Genomic DNA, 19653 nt, shown 5'->3' with positions numbered 1-19653 from the left:
GTTGATGTGTTGATTGCTCAAGAACGAAATCAAATTCTTAAAGCAAAAAAATAAGGGAATCCCATGAACGTAAGTTCTATAGACGGACTAATAACTTTAGTCGATCATACTGTAACTATTAATAAATAAAGTAGTGCATTCATGGATAAAATAGATCCTCAGATAGGACGCTTTTCACCAGTGAAGCTATGAAATATTGCAATGTTGATCCCAATTCCGTAATAACTGTACTCAGTAAGCACAGATTTCTTCTTCAAACTACACTACGTACAGTACAGCAATGAAAATAAGGATGATATTGAGACAAACTTCGATAGTACTGTACAGTACTGTATACTCTAAATGTTGGACTACTTTTACGTCAATCATTTTCTTACAGGATCTTGGCGCTTATGTCACTCTTTCCGAATAGACTGTATCAATTTTAGAAAGACTAAATTGATCCTACATTCGACTTTTTTGTTGCTATGAGTGCCAGTCTAAGGTAGCTACGAGTTCCATACGTGGTAGAAATTTGTAGTACAATAGAAGTCTCCGGTATGCGAATACTGGACGATACGATACAATCCCTGATACAATACTTGAAAAGTCTTGGGTGTAGACCACAACACTCAGTACGGCATAGTTTACAGTATTTGTTAATTATTGCTATACTGTACGCATCTGCTGTATATGTAATACGCGTCTCCGGTCCCCGCTGGACACGACTCACGACAACTAAAAATGAAGAATTTTAGTTGTGTACTCCTTCACAATACTGTATACTGTAATATGTGTACCAATAGAAGTAAATAATGTACATATTCGGTCCTAAATATTTCCAATAATTACAACTTTTCCAGGCGCGCTTGCTACATGTAAGGTCATAAACGCGAAACATACAGTACTGCACGAGTAGAAGTACAGTACAGTGCATTGTACATATCAAATTTCATCTTATTATATAGTATTATATTCTATATCTCTACGTATTGCACTAGAATGACTCGTCGACAACAGTAATTGATGATGATTAAGCACATTACACCGCTATACTGGATATTTTTTCAGTGAAAACGTCAAAAGGTTTATTAACAAAAACCGTTGATACTGATCGTCTGGGTTTTACATTTAGTACCTTGTACGCACGTTACGACATGTATAATCATAATGATGTATAATTAATTATTAGCAAAAGCATTTAATCGGTTAATCTACTGCCATGTTTAATAACAGATAGCAAGAAATATAAATATTCCGCGTAACTGCTCGTCAGGACAGACGATCAGTCTTGATATGAACTCTTTATGATACTTCGTTTTACTTTGGCCAATTTAGAAAAGATCAAGACCTGTTTAGGATTATAGTACAAAGTATATAGCAATACAGCACACTACTTAATGTATTACTAACTTAGGATCATACTTTTCACATTTACGTATGCGTTAACATTCGCGCAAGCACCTCTGTAATAAACAGTTAGATTCGATTGCTAGCCTAGTCTGCATTCTCTAAAAACGTATTTTTACGGTTTATTGCTGTATATGAATAGAACTATATGAACATAACAGTGTCCTTATTAACTCTACTGATTAATACCACGATTACGGCAAACGATCGATCATTCTTCGACATTTCGTCAATTGAGATAAATTGCGATGTAGTAGTGTAGTGTAGTGCGGTGCACGTACATTTATTACTTGCTTAGATTTTATACAATCAGTGTAAAAACAGTCTTTTAAGAACGTTTTAGAACTCTCTAAACTGCAGTTACGCTCAGTAAAAACAGCATTTCCAAAATTAGTTGTCATCTCTCTCGAACTGGTATACTGTAATCTACAAACTAGAGGCTTGCCTATCACTGACTGGAAACCTACAGTACAGTACTGCTCTGTAAAGGTTGAGATGCACGGCTTGGCACAGCGCTGATGGACTGCTGTGGTAACTGTTTGAAACAACCCGATTCAAACTCGACAGTACAGTACAGTACTTAGTGACTCCGAATATTGTAAAGCACAGTACTGTAGTATTGTCCAATACAGTACATTGTACTGTATGGAAACGCGTCAACACCAACTGTAAATAGCTTCGAAAATACCTAAACGCACCCTGCTTTGGTCATTCGTCTGTATTAATGTACAGGATTGATCACTATTTTGGAGATCAGTAACACTCAACTCCGCTTAAAATGATAGTGGACTGTATCATTTCCAATTTTACAAAGCCATTTTTACTATAACCAAAAGTCAGAAATTGACACTCTTCATATTTACTTTTGCTAGCACACCATTTACACCACTGCGATGGACGATATGTCCATTACGTCAATTCTTCATTTATTTAATTGAATTAATTAAATAGAAAAAGCCAAGAGCAATAAAAGGACAAAATGGACAAAAATAACCTGCTAAACTGTACCTATTTGTGCTTTTTATTAACACTCGTAACGTATGTGACTAATCGATTGACGTGATTTTCTGACTAGTTTTAGCTTCGAAGGACTTTTTGCTTTTCCTATCAACACTACATGTGGTAATTACCCAATTAGTGAATGACAGTATCCCTAAAAAGCTCTCGAAGTGGGTAAACGGTAATTGGTTTGCCTCTTGAAGAATAGCTTCATCATGGCCAGAATGAAGTTTATCACCGTAGATATCATGATGCTTCTTTCGCTTGGGTTGATATGTTCTATTGGTTTGGTTGATTGTCAGCTACCTAGCAAAGGTAAGACGAAGATACAGGAAATCAACTTTCCGCACGTGATACCATAATACGCGTAATACCATCTATGTTCATTCATCTATCCTGTACATAACACAGTGCACCGTGGTGACTTAGATTAACAATAAATGTCTATGTGAAATATTTTATGAACTTATTCAGAATTAAACTGATTTCAACTACAGTATTCCAAGGACCTTTATCAGACTTTATGCATATTGCGGCATTGATTGATTTGTAGATATTTTCTATTATTGTTTTTGTGTGTAATGATATACCGGTAGGTGGCATGTAATAGTTAATCGTTTCATAAACACTTTAGAACTTGATTGATAATGGTCTTCTGTCTTCACTTTACACTTTAGTACGGAGTGATCTGGCTTTACTCAGTTTATTTATTATTATTCTCTTGTAGTATGTTATGAACCTTCCGGCGAGGGACTAATTATTAAACAAATCGTTGATGCTCCTATCTTAAGAGGTTGTACGGTCTACGTTGGATCAATTTTTTTTGCCAACTATCGAATGAATACACAAGCACAAATCAATTCTTCAATATTCCCTGATTTACGGGAAATTACTGGATCTCTAGTAATGGGTTTAGTAGCTGGCAAATATCCAACCTCCCTTGGTTTTATGTTTCCAAATTTACGAGTAATCCGTGGCAATCAATTCTTTTATGGCTTTACTTTGCTTCTTTATTATGATCGGCAATTGCTAGACATGTCATTACCTTCACTCACCAAAATCGAACGCGGTAAAGTCAGAATCCAGTACAATCAGAATATGTGCTACTATAATACTATTAAATGGTCAAGTGTTATGGGATCAAGTTATGCACCTGATAGAGTCATCACAAAAACTTTACCGACTAATTGCCCAACTTGTCCAGCTAAATGCAATGGTTATTGTTGGAATGCACAGAAATGCCAAATCAGTATGTTGATTGATTAATAAATTACATTTACTACTGTAGAGCCCCTCCCTTGCTCATGATACTTTGTGTACTGTCTATGTACTTTTTTACTTTATATTATACTCACTACAGCCAGTTTTTTATTTTAGAGTATCTTGATCTGTATAACAATAAATAAATTCAATATTGCTTTCGACCTTTCGTGTAGTCTTGACAGACACACAGTAAATTCTCAATTAAATAACAGCGTAGTGTACTTGTACCCTAGCATCTCCTTAGAAGGTATTAGCTAATCTGATACATTGTAATTGCTACTTATTCATAATTTACTGATCCTAATGTTGGTTTATTCGATAGTTTGCGATAGTTGCGGTGAATCTGGTTGCGATAGCAATGGCAAGTGCTGTCATGCTGAGTGTTTGGGTGGATGTTTTGGTCCGCAAGCCAGTAATTGCTACGTATGTAAACACCAAAATTATAATGGTACTTGCATGACAGGATGTCCTTTTGGCACTTATGAGGTAACGATTGCGATAGAAAATAATTTTAAATAATGAGAAAAATAATTACGGTTTCTATGAACTAATATCATCTGTGATAACTTTTATTCTTGATTACATTCAGTATCAATACCAAGCATACAGATGCAACTTATTCTATATCATAGTAATTTATAAACTATGCATTATTTATGTAAACCTCTTTTAGTCGACTGAAGTTCTAGTTAGTTATAATAAATCATACCTAAACACAAAAATTGAGTACCAAAACCTTAAATTTGTGCTATTCTCCAAATCATATTATTGTATAGGTGGAAGGACACTGTGTGAGGCATTGTCCAGCAGGATCATATCGTCATAAACTTAGCTGTATAAGAAGTTGTCCTAAAGGATGGATAGAGTTTGAAGCGACCAAAGAGTGCATTGTTTGTGATGGATGTAAAAGAGGTACAGTATGTTTATATTAATCATAGCCCGATTTAAAGTAAAAACAATTTTAAAATTATTAGCATGCTATAGCGAGATTTAATATTAAGCAAAAAGTGTCGTAAGGCTTCTCCTATTAACCAGGAAATATTATTATAACTAGAATGTGATATGAAGAATAATGAAGGCCAAAACATTGTTATATCGTCAATCGATCATCGGTTACAAAATCTGAAACGCTGTACGGTATTAAAGGGCAACCTGATCATTCGGATAACTTATGGCTGTAAGCTTAAATATGTGCTTGCTATAACAATTTATGATATGTGCGCATGATACATTAAGGTTGAACAGTTTGTAATCCGTTTCTTAACCATATTGTATTGATACACTGTCATATTGATAGCTGGAAATATTGTGAAAGAATTGGAAGATGCTCTTAGCAACGTGGAAGAGATCGAAGGTTACTTGGAGATATCTAGCACACCTTCTATCGTCAGTTTAGAGTTCTTAAAGAATCTAAAAATTATTCATGGTAATCAACTAGCCAGAACCGATAAGGAAGGAAATGGGTACGCCAAACATTGTTTTCTTATTTCATTACTATAGCATATATGTAACAGTAATTAAGCTACATCCAGTGTGAATGATAAGTGATAAGAAAGTAAACTAAAATTCGCTCGACTGCAAATGCATTTACAAATTACACTCACTTCGCCGCCATAGTGATATCGTATTGAATTCGTTTCACCGGTGAAAATTATATGTTTAGGGTTACTTGCCCAATACTGTATCGTAAACTAAATACAACAGTAGAAAAATAATAATCGAGAAATGGATAACGATTTATATGATAACCTTTATATTCCATAGCTACGCTATTGTTATGCTTGACAACCGGAATTTAGAAAATTTATGGCAACCGAAAACGGAAGATAAACTAAAAGTCAAGAGAGGGAAGTTATTCTTCCATTTCAACCCACGCTTATGCCATAACCTTATTGTTAGACTAGCCAAAGAAATCGGGCAAGAAAATAATACGTCGCCATTAGATATCCCAGAACAAACCAATGGAGATCAAATTCAATGTGGGTATCTCAGTCTTTCGTAACGGTTTCAGATATCAACATTTCTACTTTTGTAAAGGAAGTCAAACACCGCATAAATCATAGCATTTTTTTATGTTATTTGGTCATTAATACCGTGTTAATTGATCAAAATTCTATAACTGCCTACTGAGTATGCTTAAAATCTTACAATTTTCTTTAATGGTTGTTGCATTAGGCACCATTCTTCCGATTAATATTACAACATTTCAACCTGTGGTACGATATAGCTACCGCAAAATTAGTTTAAAAGTGGAGTGGGTGCTGATCGATACCCTTCTACTTGGAGGATCTAATAAGCTAGTAAACTACATCGTATACTATCGGCCTACGTAAGTAATAATGTACAAATTTGAAAACCCTTTAATTGGAGTACTTGCTATTTTAGTGTCGATGTACTCACGCAGGATTTCAAATTACTCTCATTCAGGACTAACCTCAACGTGACCGTTTATGATGGTGTTGACGCGTGCGGAGTTAAAGTGTATGCTAAGATTATAGTAACTACTCTCGAATTATTAAATTTTTACATGTCGGACAAATTTACCTTGAATATAAGAATATTATTATAATCAACAGTTTTATGACTGGCTGGTGTTCTTATTGTCGTACTTTGTTTTTATTATTCCATTATATTATGCAATTTATAGATGGCAAGAGATCATTGTCGACGCTGAAGAAAACAAAACTGAGATCAAAAATTTAAAGCCGAATACGATATACGCTGTATACGTTAAAACCTTAACCATCAGCCGCGTTGGAGCTATAAGTGATATTAAATATTACGTATCGCCTGACGTGCGTAAGTATGGTATACTGTACTAATAATATACCCATTTAGCGTACCAAATGGTTTCTTACGCCAGTCTTGAAATTAATCTCACTACACGATGTTGTAGTAATATATGCACTTTACTTGCTGCAAAGGAAGATTCTAATTATGGTAGTTCGCTTGCCACTTTATACGTGTATAGCGTGTAACCAAGATTACACACTCTATGAGCTCTTTGTTTTTTGTCATGTAAAAGGAATTGCTAATTGCTAGTACGTGTAAACTATGTATTTGTTAGTAAATTATGGAATTGCCCAATTCTAACATGCTATCTAACTGTTGATCTAAAATTATTCTACTTATAACTATGGCAAGTTCTAAGTACATTAACAATCTATCCGTTATGGTATATATTTTCCCTAAGATATTTAAATTATCATTTGCCTACAGAACCCACGGAAATAAGAAATATAGAATACATCAACCTTTCGCCGTCATCCTTTCGAATCTCTTGGGATCCTCCGTCTTCTCCTAATGGTCTCAACTTAACTTACAAAATATTGTACCAGCAGCGTATAGAGAGAGAAATTTTGCCAACAGAAGTTTGCACTGCTAGCGGTACTGTCATCCCGAACCTTGTAATTAAACCTATCGTTGATGCAACACCTACACCTCCAGTGGCTGTAAACGATAGTTGTCCGTGTTTAGCTACTGCTGTACCAACATTAAGTCAATCTGAAGCTAAAGATATCCAAAGTGAAAATCAAAATTTTTATGAATATCTTACTCAACTCTTTTTCTATAAAAAAACGGCAGCACCTACTACGGTATCGACTGCGAATGTAACAACCCCGACTCCAACAACTGGTATGCTAATCATGTTCGATATGATTGTATTATTGTTACCTATTTTCTGCATTTTGGCCATGATTTAATATATCCCCAAGTACATTTTAATGGGTATATTTTCTGTTAAAAAATTCTTTCTTGAATAGCGACAACTGCAAGACCTACCACGAAAGCTACTACAATGCCAACTACCATAGCAACAACAGAACTTACTACCGTTTCTATGAGTAGGTCTACCGTTCAAACGACATCAACACCTAAGGCGACTCCTGCTCCTATTATAGTTAAACAAATTCGTGATACATACATTACGTTGGACAATTTAAAGTCTTTTACTAAATATAGTGTAACGGTAAGTTGAAATTTTAACTCTTTATGTAAAATTTCGTGTGTAATGTCCGATATCAACTTCGACTTAGTTGACGACAGAAATACAGTGTATTATGAGATGATAATTGGAACCATATACCTTTTCTACGTATAGATAATTCCATGCAATAGCAAATGTCCTTCTATTCGTGATGATTCCGCTTACGATTTATATAATATCAGGACCTTACCTGATGGTAAGTATATATTCAGTCTGTAGTTTGTCATGTAGGGTATAGCATATATTTCATTGATGAAATTGATTACATACGATTCTAGTGAAAAGAGATCAAATTGAAAATGTAAGTGTGGTAAAAGTTCCCAACAGCTATGACGTAGTAATGAATTGGAGTACACCTGTGAATCCAAATGGTGGGCATATATTAGCGTATGAGATTAGAATTACTCGCTATGAGGATGAAGTTCGGTATCTCGGGGGCTTGAAATACGATAAGGTATCAGCATTTATCTTGTTTACTATATATTTGATTTGCTTAATTAGTAGTACAGTATACAGTATATTGATTTTTGTAATATCACAAACTTGCGATCATGTATACAAACCGTCGTATAATTCTCTCTTTAGATGGAATCCAGATGTGTAGATGCCGCAAATTATAGTGAAGGAATCGGTCATGAAATTGGGTTAGGTAGATATGGTTTTTACATTTTTGACGTAAAAGCAACATCTTTGGCTGGAAACAGTTCCTGGGCTGGTAATATTTCAGTGGAGTTTATAAATATAGAAGGTAAAATGTGATGTCGCAACTGATTACTTTCTACTCTAAACAATAAATTTTAGTAATGACTAAATTCTAAGCAGTTTCTGTAAGGTATATGATGAGTTTATGATGTAACGGTACCCTACTGCATTACTATATATTTCATATGTCTTTATTGGAAAATTAAATCTCTTCCTTTATTACTCGAAGCTCGAGCTCAGGTCATTACCGTAGCCTCTATTGTTAGTGCTGCAGTTTTTGTTATCCTAACTGCCGGTGGAGGGATATGGTACTACCTAAGAAGACGGTAAATTAGACTATTGCCTTATGAACTATACTAAAACTCTTCATTAACTTGGCAATATTTACTCAGATTTAAGCAAAAGCACAAAGAATTTATAGAATCAATCAACCCCGATTATATGAATGCTGCAGATGGTAAGATTGTTTTCTATACGTACTGTATATATATTTTCATTCATTAAGTTAATAAAAAGTAACAAGAGATAATTTCATATGAACCTATCGGAATGATTACTATTTATTTCATATCACTAATGCTTATCTATTGTAACTATTATAGTTTATATTCCTGATGATTGGGAGTTTGAACGTGAAAAAATAGCGCTATTGAAGGAATTAGGTAAAGGTGCGTTCGGTATGGTATATCTTGGTGAAGCTGCTGATATTATTTATGGAGAACTAAAAACAAAAGTAGCTGTAAAGGTCAGTTAAGTATACCAATCGATAACCATATTAACCATACAAAGTCCATTTTACCAGTCAGAAATGATTATCATAGTAATTGATTATTTCATTTTTATCGTAGACGGTGAACGAGAAAGCTAGTTTCCGAGAGCGCCAGGAGTTTCTAAATGAAGCTTGTATTATGAAGTAATATTTCACACCTTCTATTACATTTGCAAATTATTAATTAGTGCGATATAATATAATACGAATACACACATATCCGTAAATACTATGCATAAATGCTATAATTACATTATTGCTCCTCTACTTACTAAATTTTGGTCCTATGTTGGGATAATCGTAGGCAATTTGATTGTAATCATGTGGTCCGATTGCTTGGAATCGTTTCGCAAGGACTTCCACCTTTAGTTATTATGGAGTTAATGGCTAACGGCGATTTAAAAAATCATTTAAGATCGCTTCGAGAAGATGCTGATAGCCCAGATTATGTAGGCAGCAATATACATGTATACGTATAATCATATATTAAATTATCTAATGAGATTTTATAAAGAATTTTGAGTTAAAATTATTCCAATTTATACGACCTTTGAAAATGTATAGTACTTGAAACCCAATCCTAACCGACCTTCCGATGTACAATTTCATAAAATGGCGGCCGAAATAGCCGATGGAATGTTGTATCTAAGTGATAAAAAATTTGTACACAGGTTGGTTGCGCGTAGTTTTCAAATTTGTATAAAATTAATCTATTTCTAGGAACGAATTCTTTGTAAGGGCTTGATATTCTGTTATTATTTTAAAACGAAATCAACTATAAGTCGCTACGTTTTAGCATCAGTTTTGAAATATTAATAGTAAATATTATGTAGTTATCGTCATTTATGCAATTTATATCCAGTTTACTACTTATGTATTAATTAGAGACTTAGCGGCGCGTAATTGCATGGTTTCCGGAGATTTTATCGTAAAGATCGGAGGTAAGAACACTGCTTAATTGTTTGAATTAAAATACTTAAAGAGTTTATTAATAACGTAAAAAAATTTCTTAATTTTAAATTTCAACATTTCGTGCCTCTCAGATTTTGGCATGACACGCGACGTTTACGCCAGTGACTATTACCGTAAAGGTGGAAAGGGTATGAAAATACGAGTCCTTATTTTATTACGATTGTATCCTTACAAACCGTCAATAGAATCAGTTATATAACATTTAAAAGTATTAATGCGAATTATAACTTGAATATAGGAATGTTGCCTGTTCGTTGGATGCCACCAGAATCCTTACGAGACGGTGTTTTTACATCAGCAACAGATGTATGGTAAGATGCATCAAAATATTCTTTGTTACAAACTGTGGTTAGACATTAAATATTTGGTCTAATATACGGGCGTAATTTTAATTTAGCCTTTTACTATTAAAATTTTAAAGGTCCTATGGCGTAGTACTTTGGGAAATTGCTACTCTTTCCGAACAACCGTATCCCGGAAAGTCGAATGAGGATGTTTTAAAATACGTTTTAGATGGTGGAGGCTTAGAAAGACCACCTTATTGCTCTGACAAATTGTAAATGATCTATATTTTAATGCTTTATATATATTTTTAATGTCTATCCTCGTTGCCTTTCTTATCTTAGCAAATGTCCATAATATTATATTTTAACTATCTTAGGTACCGCCTCATGGTTGCGTGTACGCAGTTTCAGCCAAAGTTAAGACCAAGATTTCGAGAAATTATCGCCTTGTTACTTCCCGACTTGCCAGAATCCTTTCAAGAAATATCCTATTATCACTCAGAGGAGTGCGCTGAAGCTGCAATGAAAGATGAGACAAGAAATGCGGAGAAAGAACGAGCAGCTGCACTAGGATTGGAAATTAGAGACACTGCTAACAGTGCGAACTCGATTAATAACGAAAGATATGACAGTTTATCAGGTACCACCCGTAGCAGCAGTAGTATCTCGAGAAAAAGTACCAGTGAAAGCAGCAACGATCAAATTTCCAGTAAAAATTTAATACTTAATAAGAAAGTCTTAAACAGTCAGCATGGCAGTGGTTCTATTATTCAAACTATTACCGCATCCCGTGATTCTACTATACTGCAGCGGCAAGAATTTGGCAAAAATCGTGAAGTTAGCAAATCTACCCCGTGTGTTGTGGTTACGAATAATACGCTAAGAGAGCGTGAAAAACCTCATACATTTGGTAGTACAAGAAATGTTCGTGTGAGCAAGTTATAGTTCACTACGTAAGCCATGTGATTACTTACGTAACTAGTGCAATAAATCTATGATTTCATTGCATTAATTTAATAAAAAGGGCTAAAAATTTTAGCATAAAATTTTCCTAGTTTCCACTAGGCATTTGAATGCTTTTCTCTTATTTGTTACAAAAATTTTTTAACTAATTTCTGAAAATAGTATTTATGTATTGCTCTCTTAATTAGTGTACTGTAACACTCCAAGTTATTACTGCCGGCGTGGATATATTATTATAAACTAAATTTTTAATTCATTACTGTAATTGATTGCAAATACTTTACTACGTACCTCAGCTGCCGGAGGCTTTGTTTGCTCCCTATAACTTTTATTTTAAGATTTTTAATCTAATATCATTTATTGGTCTATTTTATTCGATTCTTTGCTATCTTCAATTTCCTTTAGCTTATAAATAGGTAGTAAAATTAATTCGTTGTATGGAGCTCTTTAATCTGTTACAATATTCTTCTAATATATTAGAGTATATAGTATATAATACAAGTTGTAAATATGCATTTGATGATATGTGAACTGAACCCTATTGCTTCTGCTATGGCAATAATTGGCAATCACAATATATCATTGTTTTTATTATCTTGATATATTGTACCGGTAACTCGTTGTGAATACAATAACGTGCTTAGCGATATAGGGTAAACGGGAATAAATTCTTAACTTGAATTGTAGTTGTTGGTTAACAATATAAGCAAATTTATTCTATAGAAATGTTATTCGTAATTGCTGTAATGTTAATAATCTACTTATTTGATTTAATTGTAACCTAAATTAATACGAAAGCTTTGGTTAGCCATGTACGTATAATAAATTTAGATTAGTATTCGTAAATAAATATTATTACATTAAGGATGCTATATTATTTCTTTATTTTACTTTGCTTGATACGAGGTGCTGCTGACATGACAGCAAGCAAATATTCATTTTATCTAGAATTGTCTTTTTACGTGCACCCTTGACTTCACCTTGATCAAAAGCTGGCATGATAAGCTAGTATACTATAGTACTACGCATAATAATGCATTTCATTTTATTGCTGTGGTTAGAAGAGAAATCTGTACTAAAGAAGTTATAAAGATATCAAGATAAGGGAAAAATTACATTAACTAAAGTCGCGGAAATATCTTAGTCCCTCGTTTCAGTTTCTAGCGTATAATTATAGATTGTGAATTAAATTTTTGAAAGTTAGGTTCAGTTAAATGAGACGATAACAGACAATATGAAGTTTATACGTGCCACAGCTAACGTTATTTTACGAAATACATTCCTCGATGTTCCATCACATTGTGAAAAGGTCTTATTACGGCTTCACTGCTCCATGTGGCAATATCTGCTTGTACGTTGTGCAATATTATTGTTCGCATAGGAAATTGAAGGCAGAAAAAGGAGCCCTCCTTGGTCTTGGTGCGCTATAAGTAAAAAAGAAAAGCATAATAGCAGTTTATCTCGATATAAATTATTAATTTCTTCAAAATTATTAATTAATTAATTAATTAATTATTTTAAGACTGACCTTTAGTCCTGCCTTTTTCTATACACCGCACTGGGCACTGGTGATGAACTCTTAAATTAAAAATAGAGAAAATTGGTACAGTACAAATATCTCAGTTCAATCTGTGCAATTTATTTTTACTACTGTCACAAACCAGCTTCGTGACAAGGATAACGTAAAACAAATCTCTAAATTACTATAGTCTCCGGGATTCAGTATCCTTTAACTACCTCATAAGAATTTAGACGCCTTTGATTCTACGTTAAACTCAACTAGACAATTGAGAACTGCTTTATTCAACTATCTGACGGGCTTATATACCCTTCTACAGCAGCTAACATTCACGAGTCATCTTATAAAAATACTTAGGTGAGAACATCTACTAACTAATTTTTCACAGTCGGACTACAATATGTCCATTCACAGAATCATTTCAGTACAGTACACATTACAGCACAGCATTAAATTTACTGTAACACATTTAATAATTAATTAATTCCTACTGTAAGTAACTAGTTGTAATATATTATCACTATATTATATTAACCAAATTTAGATTGCTATTTCTTCACGGTAGTTCGTACCGTGATAACTGCTCTAACGCTATTTTAGGAGTTGCTGTAATATTTCCGTGTTTCAGTATTGGGCAGAAAACGCTATCCTAATTCAAGTGTTCAACCAATGCAATGTTGGGGATCCGGGCCTGTTTACAAGAGTGTAATAGCTGTCTGAGATATGGTTTACAAACTGTATGTTTGTCCTGTGCAGGTAAGTAAGTATCTGGAACTATCTTATCTTGTACTGAACATGATAGCCAACAGCACATTCTTTTGGGATTTTCCCCCATCCTCCACTACAGTACAGTAAAATAAAGTTGATGTTTTGCGTAATTAGAGTGATGAAAAAATTTGAAATTTTTTTTCTCTTAAAGGGTTAATTCCTCTGCTGTACAGTACAGAACCGTGTGTATGTACATATAATTTTATTATTTATTTATTCCATACATACAGTATAGTGCTCACTAGCTGCACTCGCACAGCATACTGTATACAGTATATGTTTATGAATACATAATGCATGATATGATTAAGCATTTATACCCTACCCAAGGATAGCAAGAAGTCATCGTAAACCTGCGGGGCCTTATGTCAAGCCTAGTCCTGCCTGAAATTGATGGAGTACTACCGTAAAATGAGTCGAGATGAAATTGAACGAATAGGCACAGTTTTATAAATCTGCGGATACGTGAGTTGGACGCATAAAAATATTTCTCTTATTGTAAATACTGTGCGACTAGCAAATTGACAATTACAATCCATTATAGCATAATTTCCAGCCAAATGAATTGAAATTACTTTTTGATGATTTAAGTTAACTCTAATTTTTAATTGGTGATCCATTAGTACAACTTGTTCGTGGGATACTTCACTGTTCTGTATCGTAGTAGATTGTCTTGGTTACAAATTTACTCTAATGTTATCATTCTGTAAGTCGTAAATGAATTGGTAATTTAGAGATCGCTGTTGTTCTACTGCTCACCAACCAGCCAGCATCATTCTTCACACCTATTTAGAAAATAATTTTGACCCATAAGCCCAATGTTTTGGGGTGGGGGACCTTTCGTCGTAACGAAGATGCCTTGATCGCAGAAGTCCAGAGGCTCTGGATAAGGAAATAGTTTGGCTTTTGGAGATCTTGCTACAGTGCTTATTCAAAATTCTGATACTTTAATAGAACTATCGGTAAAATTGTAAGTTGATAGTCTATACTGTATTGATCTATACAGTATATTCCACACTGCACAGAACGTCAAGTATCATGAGCAGGAGTTCTACTAGTAATTATTAACAAGATAACGCTAAAGGACAAGACAGCAGTATCGATAGTGAATTTGGTGAAGTACGGGTATTTCTAAAGTAGTACCTTATTACATTACAAAAATAATGAAAAATATAGAATGACTAGCTAGTTTATGACGTACCAATAGGGCAATATAGTTTGTTTGAATTTACTCGTTATGCCAAAAAGATAACAATATTGGAGACAAAACGCTCAATTTATTGATGATACTGTAGAGAGCCAATGCCCCCCGACAATGGGCCAACTAAGCCATCTTTTCTAGATGCTATCCATAAGTGTACAAATAAGATCACAGGTTCAAAAGGGACCATGGCGGCGATTTCCAAGACCCCTAAGAATGAATAAACAAATTCTTGACAGATCCCGTAGTAATGTCGTACGTTTACCTGATGAGATGTAAAAAATATCATACTGTACTCTGCATGCTGTAGTGTAGAAAAAAACGAGCATACAGTATTATGGCTGCAACTGTTTGCAATTGCTAGAAAAAACAACGACCTGAAATCGTATTGACGGTAGTATGGTAATTTACAGTAGGATAAAAGAGTGACATGCTAGGTACTTTTAATAAGAATATGAATTTGATTTTACTTTCATTAAAGGTTATAAATACGATAAGTACTGGCGACGTCATAAAGCATTATAAATTGGATAGTGAACAGTACTGTACATGTTATAACCTGCTTCTACATACTTTTTTATAGAAAATTAGTCCATTAGTCCTAAAATCTGATGTCTGATTAAGACAACATCTCGTAGGTATACGTAAGCCTGTATGCTTACAAGAGTTGTTACTGTCATTTAGGATTACTACATAACAGCAACAATTTTCATAGCGATATTCTTTTTTTTATATACTCCAGAATCGTATATCCAGATGATCGAAAGTTAGCACTGAAGAATTTCTTCTGTACAACGTACGAGTACTCGTATATCAAAATTTTGAATAAAATCAAATTACTCTCTGGAAGAAGATGAAGTATCCAGTAGTCGCGAAATTAATTTCTCTCATTACCATCGCCTATATTAATCTACAAGCGGTCGATTGTCTAATACCTACAAAAGGTAACGACATAATCAAGATACCATTACTCTTAATACGCTTGATGTTTGCAATTTAAATTATCGCAACCATCTACATGACCAATATAGACTAATAGTAGCTTTCGTAAAATTTTTTAACAATTTTTCTTACCTGCTATATTCATTTTTTTTCTATTTTTTGCCTTTATCCTATCCACTAAGCAATCAGATCAGTTAAAGTACTCATTTTAAAATGAAACATTTTAAAGCTAATATACATACAATGACGTAATAAGCTTAGTCTTAAAACGTAATTTCTTCCTATTAGATCATCAAGATTTTATCCAAACCCATAAAGTATAGTACAGTAAATATAACTACCACTCATTCTATTTTGTGATTAAAATATTACGATTGATAGATATAATATTACGTTCATTGTGTGATACAACGAAAGAAACATTTCGTATATATGTACCTTACAATTTAGCACACAAAGTACAAGCATTTCTATTTAGTCCGTCTACCAAAGTCATCATACAATTAATGTGAAAAGTTTGTTAAACTTTATTACTGTGATATTAAGCCGATAAGTTCTACTCCATTCTGCAATGTTCTCTAGCTGCTCTGTATGTTATATAAATGCATCATATCCCTTTTTCCAGCCCTTTAATCGATTGCTTGAGGAAAGAACGTTCCACATTAATGTAGTAACACTTGGTACTAAAATTGATACTTTATACCTGCATTTTTAGACTTTTTTAGCTCTCCAACTGGATCAACATTTTTAACATAAAAATAACTATCAGAATATGCTTAGAAGGAATTATAGCATTACCAGTAAAACCTTATAGCTGTTCAAGTAGAGTAAAATTCGTGATTTGAGCTATTATGCTGAATAGCAGAGCAAGGGAAATTAAAATTAATTTCAGTTTCTTTCACTTTGAAAAATAATTATTCAGTACTGAAAGCCGCTAAAATCAATTATCGTAATTATAGATATATTTATTCTCATATATATTTAAATTTTCAGGCAGGAATGCACTACTTCCATAAATGAAAACAATTATATTTTAAAAATTATTCACATTTTATTTCTTAGAAAATGACTAAGTTAATAATGAGGCTCATAAACAATTCTTACAATTATTCTTTCAATTCCAGCATATATCATTATAATTTTTTAAAGCAAGTATTTATAGCACTTAATTCCAAATTATTAATATACATAAACGTTTATTAAAACTATCTGTATTGTAGTGTACAGTGTACACCGAGCATACTGTATAGTAAGGTATTCATTGTATAGTAATTCTTTTCTATAAAATCATCCTCGTCAAGCAGACTGTACGGTGTAATTACAGTATAGTTTGTAATAAAAATATTGCGCCATTACTGTATTTTAACCAATCATAAGCTTGAAAAGGTCAATTATAGGTCGAAGAAAAAATTAACTAGTTGCTAAGGCGAGTATTAGAAATCAGTTATAGTTATTGACAATAAAAAGTAGGCCAAAAATTTGACCACCAATTAATTTATCCGATAATATATTTTTCTTAGGCCTGCTGAATAGTCAAGGATTATTGTGTATTAATTTTTTTCCTATGCACCCTACATGTTCTCTAGATATAGACCAACAGTAAAGTAGTAGTCTATTGAATGAAAGAATAATCTCACTTTGTCATGTAAGCATAAAATAAACGGTGTTAGTTACTACATTATTCTGTATCTGACATATATATATGTTATATACATGACAGATTAACAATATTTTGTAATGTATGCTCAAAGCATCATTTTCGGCTTCTTGATTCAATTACCTTGCAGTTACCGAACCCTATCGCTTAAGTATTCAATCGACTGATTCTATTTCCCTATCGTATAAATTAAATTCCTATTTCCTTATGCCTATTTTATCGTGCTTATAAGTGCATAGTACATCCTTGTATTATTTCAATTACGAATTTAGTTGTCTACAATTCCTAATGAAATTTTATTTATTTATTTGTCTACACACTTTAAAGTATGATATCCTATTGCATAACGTAACAGCTCTTGCAAATTATAACAAAACCACTACTGTATTAGAGATATAATCTGCGACTTTATGGTATTGACGCTATTTTCTCTCAAACAGCCTGCCACGATCCTACCGGCGATGGTCTACAGCTTAAATTTGTCAGAGATGCCCATGTTTTAAAAGGTTGCACAGTTTACATTGGATCAGTTTTCATTATTATGTATCGAATGAACACGCCAGCTGAGGTCAATGTAACCACTTATCCTGAATTACGCGAGATTACCGGATCTCTAGTATTTAATTTAGTAGCCGGAAAACAATTAACTTCATTGAGTTTAATGTTCCCAAATCTTCGTGTAATACGTGGCAATCAATTCTTTTATGGATTTACTTTACTTTTCTACTTTAACAACCAACTGCTCGATATGGCATTACCATCTCTTACTAGAATCCAACGTGGCAATGTCCGAATCCAACAGAACCGCGAGATGTGCTATCATAGCACTATCAAATGGTCAAGCTTAATGGGAACAAATGATTCACCGGATAAAGTAATCGCTAAATCTTTACGAGCAAATTGTCCTTCTTGCCCTAGCAGATGCAACGGCTACTGTTGGAATTCAGAACACTGTCAAATTAGTAAGTTACATACGTTAATACCCAGATAATCTTTTAGTTACTGTATGCAGCAAGGGACTGCAGTAAATTAGTGGGTACATACTAGGACTGTGTGCGAAGAGGTTCATATCGTCAGCTATAAGCGACGGATTATTGAGCTAGTCTTACGTAATTATACTAGTAAAAGGCCTTATATATACAAGCATTAATTGTGGTAGCATCATTATACAGTGTTATAATCAGGTTTTGTTTTATATATCTTTCTAAATTTAAATTGTTAATCTATATTAAATAGTATGCGATAACTGTGGTGAATCTGGCTGCGATAGTAATGGAAAGTGCTGCCACTTTCAGTGCTTGGGTGGTTGTTCTGGTCCTTCAGCAAAGGATTGCTATGTATGTAGGCATCAGAATTACAATGGAACTTGTATGACAGGATGCCCTATTGATACTTTTGAGGTACAATCTGATAAATCAGCTGTAATACCTTATATCTGTTTCTTATCTATTTAGTTAATCAATTAAAGTTAATAACAGTTTGATTATAGCTTAACTACTAGTTACATCCGGAGCAATTATCGTTGTGCGTTAATGCCCTCTAATGACAGAATCGATGGAAGCACTAATTATATCATCATACTTTTGTATGCCAACCCTTGTAGATGGAAGGCCACTGCTTTGAACGTTGTCTTCAGGGATATTATATACACTTAAATTCACGTAAATGTGTCCGAAAGTGTCCGATAGGATGGACAGAAGACGAATCAACTAAAACCTGCGTAGTCTGTAATAACTGCAAGAGAGGTATACAAATGTTAAACGTCCAGATATAACTTAGATGATTTAGAAATATGCTGCTAAAAATATACAAATAGTTTACCTATACCTATACACTTATACCTATATTATGCATCATGTTTTCATACACACTTTATCCGTTTATATACAATTATACATATACAGTATCATACTCGATGAAATACTTTAAAATCTTCCTTAGATGACAAGTTATACGAATATGTATATAGCATCAGACTACCTATATATAGTGATTTACTATAAAGAAATAACGAGAACTTTTACTATTTCAGAATGCGAAGTAAAAGATAAAGAAGGTAAAAACCTTATAATATCATCCGTCGATCATCAGTTACAAAACTTAAGAGAATGTACTGTACTTAAGGGAAACTTAATCATCCGAATTACTTATGGCTGTAAGTTATGTCTTAGTAGTTTAATACAATTCTTTCTTATTTTATTACTGGTAACTACTTCTAATATTACTATTTCATTTCA

The 19653-nt window shown here is 33.5% G+C and overlaps 2 protein-coding genes across 2 annotated transcripts in view; both read left to right on the top strand.

Moving 5' to 3' along the window:
• Positions 1–8942: 8942 nt before the first annotated feature.
• Positions 8943–11311, top strand: TRIADDRAFT_22855 (uncharacterized protein; the record flags this gene model as incomplete). The annotated part of the gene is made up of 9 exons (XM_002111108.1): positions 8943–9086; positions 9190–9254; positions 9415–9559; positions 9675–9781; positions 9996–10051; positions 10154–10210; positions 10321–10393; positions 10504–10638; positions 10744–11311. Coding segments are annotated over 9 exons (1350 nt in total), but the record flags the coding sequence as incomplete, so codon positions are not given.
• A 6646-nt stretch (positions 11312–17957) lies between these two features.
• The window catches only part of TRIADDRAFT_54802 (uncharacterized protein), a gene marked incomplete at both ends in the record, with an annotated part of 2677 nt that continues 981 nt past the window's right edge, over positions 17958–19653 (top strand). The window contains 4 exons of the mRNA XM_002111107.1: positions 17958–18378; positions 18653–18816; positions 19020–19161; positions 19449–19472. Of these exons, the coding sequence (XP_002111143.1) occupies positions 17958–18378; positions 18653–18816; positions 19020–19161; positions 19449–19472 (751 nt within the window). The remainder of the gene's footprint in view (positions 18379–18652; positions 18817–19019; positions 19162–19448; positions 19473–19653) is intronic.

This window comes from Trichoplax adhaerens, genomic scaffold (genome assembly GCF_000150275.1).
Source record: "Trichoplax adhaerens TRIADscaffold_3 genomic scaffold, whole genome shotgun sequence".
In the NCBI taxonomy this organism is placed as follows: domain Eukaryota; kingdom Metazoa; phylum Placozoa; class Uniplacotomia; order Trichoplacea; family Trichoplacidae; genus Trichoplax; species Trichoplax adhaerens.
Note: the sequence above shows the minus strand (reverse complement) of the source record. Positions and strands in the feature narration are given on the sequence as shown.